A 6093-nucleotide genomic window follows, 5' to 3' on the forward strand; every position below is an offset into this window, starting at 1 on the left:
GTTTAATAATTATTTAACATAATTTGAATATAATCAGACGCCAAGTTTGAATCTAATCGATTAATTTGTTCAGCTCACAAGCTGAATTTTCTCTCGTTTGAGTTCAGTTTGGTTTTAAAATGAGATGAACTTTCTAACTTAAATTTTGTTTAAATTTGAACTAAGGAAATTTGAATTAAATCGAGTCAGCTCGGTTTGAGTCAAACATTTTGTGTAGATAGAAAGAATCGTTGAATTTGAAACCGAAATTGAAATTGCCTTTGAAATCTTTAAATTGAATCTCCTAGCAAGAGAATAAAACTCAGTTTATTTGTTTGTTTGGTAGAGACGGAGAATGTTGCAGAGCTGAAACGAGAGAAGAGGTGAAGATAATGTGCGAGAGGTGGGATGATTTGGCAGGATGATTGGTAAACGAGAAGAAGAGTTGTTTGGTTTGGGAGGGTTTAAGATGATTAGGCCGGATTGTTACGGTAGGAGTTTTCAAAGGTAGATTTAATAGTAGGATTGTTGTCAAGCGCAATAGTTAATATTTCGGATAATATTTTTAATTCACTATTTTTTCGGTTAATTACCTTTATGCCTTTTAATTGTTAAACAAGAAAAAATTAAAGAGAAAGTTGGACGCTGTCCTTTTTCAAGTTCATGGGTGGCAAAGTGTCATTTAGATCAGGGAAAAAAACAAAAGGAAAATAATAGTTCTCTCTTCTGGATAAACACAGTAAATAGATGGCAGAATCATTATTGAAAATCAATTTTCTGCAGTAGTTTGTGATGGCTTTACAAGATTTGTCTCATCCTGAATTAGATGCTAACAGCTGACTACACTCTACAACCTTGATGGATTTCGTAGGCTGTAAATTACTATTCCCTCTCCATGATACCTTCGGACTGTAATTTGGTCAAACTTTTCTCCTTTGGCTGCAACCTATGGATCCCGCCTATCACATTGACTTGGAATTCTTTGATTCATTTTAATATTACTCGAGCATCAATTGAGTTAGAAATAGAGCTGGAATATTAGACTTTAATTATACGAAGACTTTTCATTATCAAATATTCTACATTTTATTGACATGCAAGCTTCTACAGCTACATACATAGCTAAATGAATTGCTTTATGACTGGCCAAATTAACACTTCTTAATTTGATCATATTCCCTGGAAGAAACCAGAGAAGATGGCCATGAGAATGTTTCACTGTAAATGCTTTGCATTTCTAGTTGCTTTTGCCTTTTTTCTTCTGCAGGTTCATGCTCAGGAACCAGGTCAACTTTCATTTCTGAATCTTTTTTTTTTTTTTTTTAAAATTAACACTGATTGCCATGGATAATGTAACTCGGAACTAGCTAATGATTTTACTTCTGTTTCCAGGATTTATCAGCATAGATTGTGGAGCAACTTCAAACTACACTGATCCAACAACTGGCCTTTATTATGTTTCTGATTCAAGCTTCATAGCAACTGGGGTGACCTACAGTGTGTCTGCAACGTATCAATTAGACAGTCTTCAAAAACCGCTATGGACTCTCAGAAGCTTTCCTGAAGGATCCAAAAACTGTTACCATATAAAAGTCACCAAGCAAAGTAGATACTTGATCAGGGCAAACTTCTTCTATGGAAATTTTGATGACAAAGCTACACCACCACAATCATTTGATTTGTACCTGGGGGTTAATCAGTGGGATTCTATTGTTCTTGGCAATGTTTCCACCATCCTGTTTAGGGAAATCATACATTTTTCGCCATCAGATTATATCGACATCTGTCTGGTGAATACAGGCTCAGGGACACCACTGATTTCATCTCTAGAATTCAGGCAACTGAAAAATACCACCTATGTAACTCAATCAGCTGACTCGCTTATAATCTATGCAAGGATGAATGTTCAACCGATTACAGATGCAATACTCAGGTGAGCCATTTAGGTGACAATTATGGCTACAAATTTAAGATAAGTTCACTCTATGCTTAACTAGTAAGAAAATTTTTACAATCCTGTAGGTATCCAGATGATGTTTTCGATCGAAGATGGGTACCGTATAACGATTCCACCATGGATCAGTTGACTACCGATGCCACAGTTGATGCTGATAGTCACAATGACTTTCAGCCTCCACAAATTGTGATGAAAAGTGCTGGGATACCAAAAAATGTAAGTGAGCCGTTGCAACTCACTTTCACACCTGTGGATCCGACTTCGAAGATTTATGTGTACATGCACTTTGCTGAACTTGAAGATCTTCCTGCAAATCAGTCCAGACGATTCAATATTACTGTGAATGGAGACTACTTGTATGGACCTACTAGTCCAACTTACTTGTACACATCCTCTGTATACACCCCTTCATCCTTGAGCGGAGCACAACTGGTGTTTCAAATAATTAAAACTGAAGATTCAACCCTGCCTCCAATCCTCAACGCAGTCGAAATTTATGTGGTGAAAGATCTCCCCCAATCAGAAACTGAGCAAGAAGATGGTAAGCTCTTCCAAATTGCCAGCATCTAACAGTACAGACAATTTTTAATACTAATTATTCTGCTGAATCTGCAACTTTAGCTGATGCTATCAACAATATCAAGTCATTGTATAAGATGAAAGATTGGCAAGGAGATCCATGTCTTCCTCAAGACTACTTGTGGGCTGGACTTGATTGCGACTTCAATGGTTATGATCCTCCAAGAATTATTTCCCTGTAGGTTTATGTCTTCAATAACACATTTTATTTAACTTTTTAGTTTGATTTTAATGACACTTTGTTAATAAAATGAATGGACATGAATTTAGGGATTTGTCTTCAAATGGGTTGACTGGTGAAATACCTCCATACATTTCCAATCTTACAATGATTCAACAACTGTAAGTATATATAAATCTCCATCTCACATGATTAATTTAGTGAATCTTCAGCCTATTGAAGATGAGATCAATTGGTTGACTGAACAAATTAATTTTTTTTTTTAATTTTCAGGGATTTATCAAACAATAGTTTGACTGGATCAGTGCCTAAGTTTCTGTCTGAACTGCAATTCTTGAACACCTTGTAAGTTAATTCGTGGGATTTATAAATTGAAATGGGATGTGTCTTGGTATCAAAACCAGGGATTAATTCATATTTCTGGCATGAATTTTGCAGAAAGTTAAGTGGAAATAATTTCACAGGTTCACTTCCAGTTGATCTTATTGAAAGATCAGAAAGTGGCTCCTTATCATTAAGGTACGATTTTCTTCTTGTCAACAACTGTGATGCCATATGAAGTCAAATACACTTTGAAATTTTCTGATTCAATGATATTTCTGAAAAAAGTTTCCCATCCAAGGTTGGATGAAATGACCGATTTCCAACCTCTAAGTTTGAAAAGATCAAATTTTCACTTGTATGTTAAAGTCAACCTTTAAATTTAATTGTAAAAAAATATTTTTATTATTTTGGTCAAATATCATAATGAGTTTTTCATATCAAACAGTTTGTTTACAATTTTCTCTGGGCATTGTAATTCAGCTCTGATTATGGGTTTACACCTATATAATGGTACTCACATTTATTTATTTACCATAGCAAGAATTTACTAAATTTTATAAGAAATATTCAATTAAATTTGTACTATTAATTTATATATTTATTGTTCTTAAGTAAATAAAGACCTGATCAATCTTGGGCTGGATCAATTTGGGCTTCAGTCTGGCAATCTGCCCAAAAAATGGAGTGAACCCCCAATTTGCATTGGGTCAGTTTGTTTATTTAACACCTATAATTCTCAGCTCTCACATTTGTTCTCACTGGTGTTTGATTGAAGTGTGGATGGCAATCCCTATCTTTGCGCTTCAGTTTCATGCGCCAAGAAAAAGAAGAACAATGTTGTTGTTCCAGTTGTAGTAGCATTCGCTGCCTTGTTCATACTATCAGCTGCATTGGTTATTTTCTGCAGAATTAAATGTCCAAGACGAGGTATCTTTTTGCATTGCTAGCATTAGTAACCCCAGAGTCCAGAGCACATGCACCTGAAATTTTCATGTATTTTCACATGTATCGTAGTATTATTCTTACTCTGATTATTGATTTAATCAGGACATATATGGGGAAGAACCCCAAGAAAATCATCATATGTGTTAACGGAAAAGATCAGACGATTTACATATGCTGAGCTCTCGATGATCACCGGCAACTTCAAAAGAGAACTTGGTAAAGGAAGTTTTGGAAGTGTTTACCATGGTTACTTGGATGATGATACTGAAGTTGCTGTGAAAATTCTTTCTGAATTATCAAATCAAGGATATGAAGAGTTTGAAGCAGAGGTATCATGTGAATCTTAATAGAACTTGCATTTAGTCTTTTGAGCTTGCTTACTTATTATGTGCGTGCGATGTGAAGTCTAAAGAGATTTTTTTAATTTACAGGTGAAGCTTCTTCAGACAGTGCATCACAGAAACCTCACACCCCTTTACGGATATTGCGCTGAAGGCAAGCAAATTGGGCTCGTCTATGAGTACATGGCCAATGGAAACTTGAAACAGCATCTGTCAAGTTAGTTTTTTACTAGGCCATTTGATAATTAATGGCTTCATTTTCTGAAACTTTCAAACCAAATGGATGACAAGAGAGATAATCAAAAAGAGAAAACTTAGAATCAGTTGTAAATTTATTTGTTTTTCTGTATGGATGTAGATAAGAGTGCAGATGTCATGAGTTGGGAAGGGAGACTTCGTGTAGCGGTGGAGGCAGCACAAGGTTAATCAATTTGCAAGTCTTTCGTTTAGCTTTCATTTAGTTTCATATTTGGGCCTTTAGGTGAACTTGGTTAAGGGAATTTGAAATGCAGGATTGGAGTATCTACACCATGGCTGTAAACCACCCAGAGTACACAGGGATATCAAGTCTGCAAACATCCTATTAAGTGAAAACTTCCACGCCAGAATAGCTGATTTTGGGCTCACAAAAACTTTCTCAGTTGAAGGTGGCACTCATTTGTCAACAGGTGTTGCTGGTACCTTCGGCTACCTTGACCCTCAGTAAGTAATTTTCTTCATCTCATACTTGAAGTGATCAAAAGAAAGAACACCTTAATAAAGTTGGTTTAGCAAGATTTACCCACCTTTTTTGTTTAATTTTTTATGGAGTAAGTATTCTTTTTGAACTTGCAGGTATTGTCAAACATATAGATTAACTGAGAAGAGTGATGTTTATAGTTTTGGGGTTGTTCTTCTGGAGTTGATCACAAGTCGACCGGTGATTGCAAATAACAATGGGAATAATCACATAAGCCAGTGGGTTGGTTCCATGATTGCACAAGGAGATATCAAAAAGACAGTCGATCCAAGGTTAGGAGGAGACTTTGACATCAACTCAGCCTGGAAAGCTGTTGAAATAGCAATGCTTAGTGTGTCTCAAACTTCCGATGAAAGGCCAAGCATGAATTATGTAGTGAGGGAACTGAGTCAATGTTTAGAAATGGAGATTGCTCGGAAGGAAAGACGTGGGGTTCAACCAGGAAATCATCATGAAATGGTGTCCCTAAATTTAGGAACTGATCTCATTCCTTCAGCAAGGTAGTTCTTTCAGGTCAGCAAATTAAGATGGCTTTTCGAGTCTCATTGCTTCTTCAACTTCAGTTGGTGTCTGAATTCTATGAAAAATCAAATAAACGTAATGGTTTTGGTGCCTCAGTCTATCACATTATATTATGTTAAAACTTTTACTTTAGTGCTTCAAGCGTGATGTTTCTATTTGTAATCACATTCTTGTGTACTATGAGTGTTTTATATCATTGCATTACAGATTTCAGGTTTGCTTTATATCCTTGGTTTATGTCTTTTATTTTATCACATTGGTGATAACAATAGCACTAGCATATCAATTGTAAAGTTTATTATTTCTCATTTTTTAAAGTTAACAAAACTGGTGAAATATTAAAATTTAAAAAAGAAAAATTTAGATTTGAATCTTCATTATATTTATGAAACTTTAATTTATTTAATATAATCCGACTATTATATTTTGAGATTTATTCATTTGACCAAATTGGACAGAATTTCCCCTTACTAAAACTAGTTTTCCGGTTATATATCTATAAAGTTAGACAAAAAGTTTTAAGAAC

General features: G+C 35.1%; 1 protein-coding gene across 1 annotated transcript; it reads left to right on the plus strand.

Moving 5' to 3' along the window:
- Positions 1 to 1077: 1077 nt before the first annotated feature.
- On the plus strand, positions 1078 to 5780 carry LOC123210844 (LRR receptor-like serine/threonine-protein kinase IOS1). The gene is made up of 13 exons (XM_044629333.1): positions 1078 to 1265; positions 1372 to 1912; positions 2002 to 2477; positions 2558 to 2693; positions 2786 to 2857; positions 2970 to 3041; positions 3135 to 3215; positions 3796 to 3947; positions 4068 to 4294; positions 4397 to 4523; positions 4665 to 4727; positions 4819 to 5008; positions 5141 to 5780. Exons 1-13 carry the CDS (start codon positions 1178 to 1180, stop codon positions 5547 to 5549), a joined length of 2634 nt encoding a protein of 877 aa, XP_044485268.1. The 5' UTR covers positions 1078 to 1177; the 3' UTR covers positions 5550 to 5780.
- Positions 5781 to 6093: the final 313 nt, after the last annotated feature.

The sequence above is a fragment of the Mangifera indica genome, chromosome 3, assembly GCF_011075055.1.
Source record: "Mangifera indica cultivar Alphonso chromosome 3, CATAS_Mindica_2.1, whole genome shotgun sequence".
Taxonomy (NCBI): Eukaryota; Viridiplantae; Streptophyta; class Magnoliopsida; order Sapindales; family Anacardiaceae; genus Mangifera; species Mangifera indica.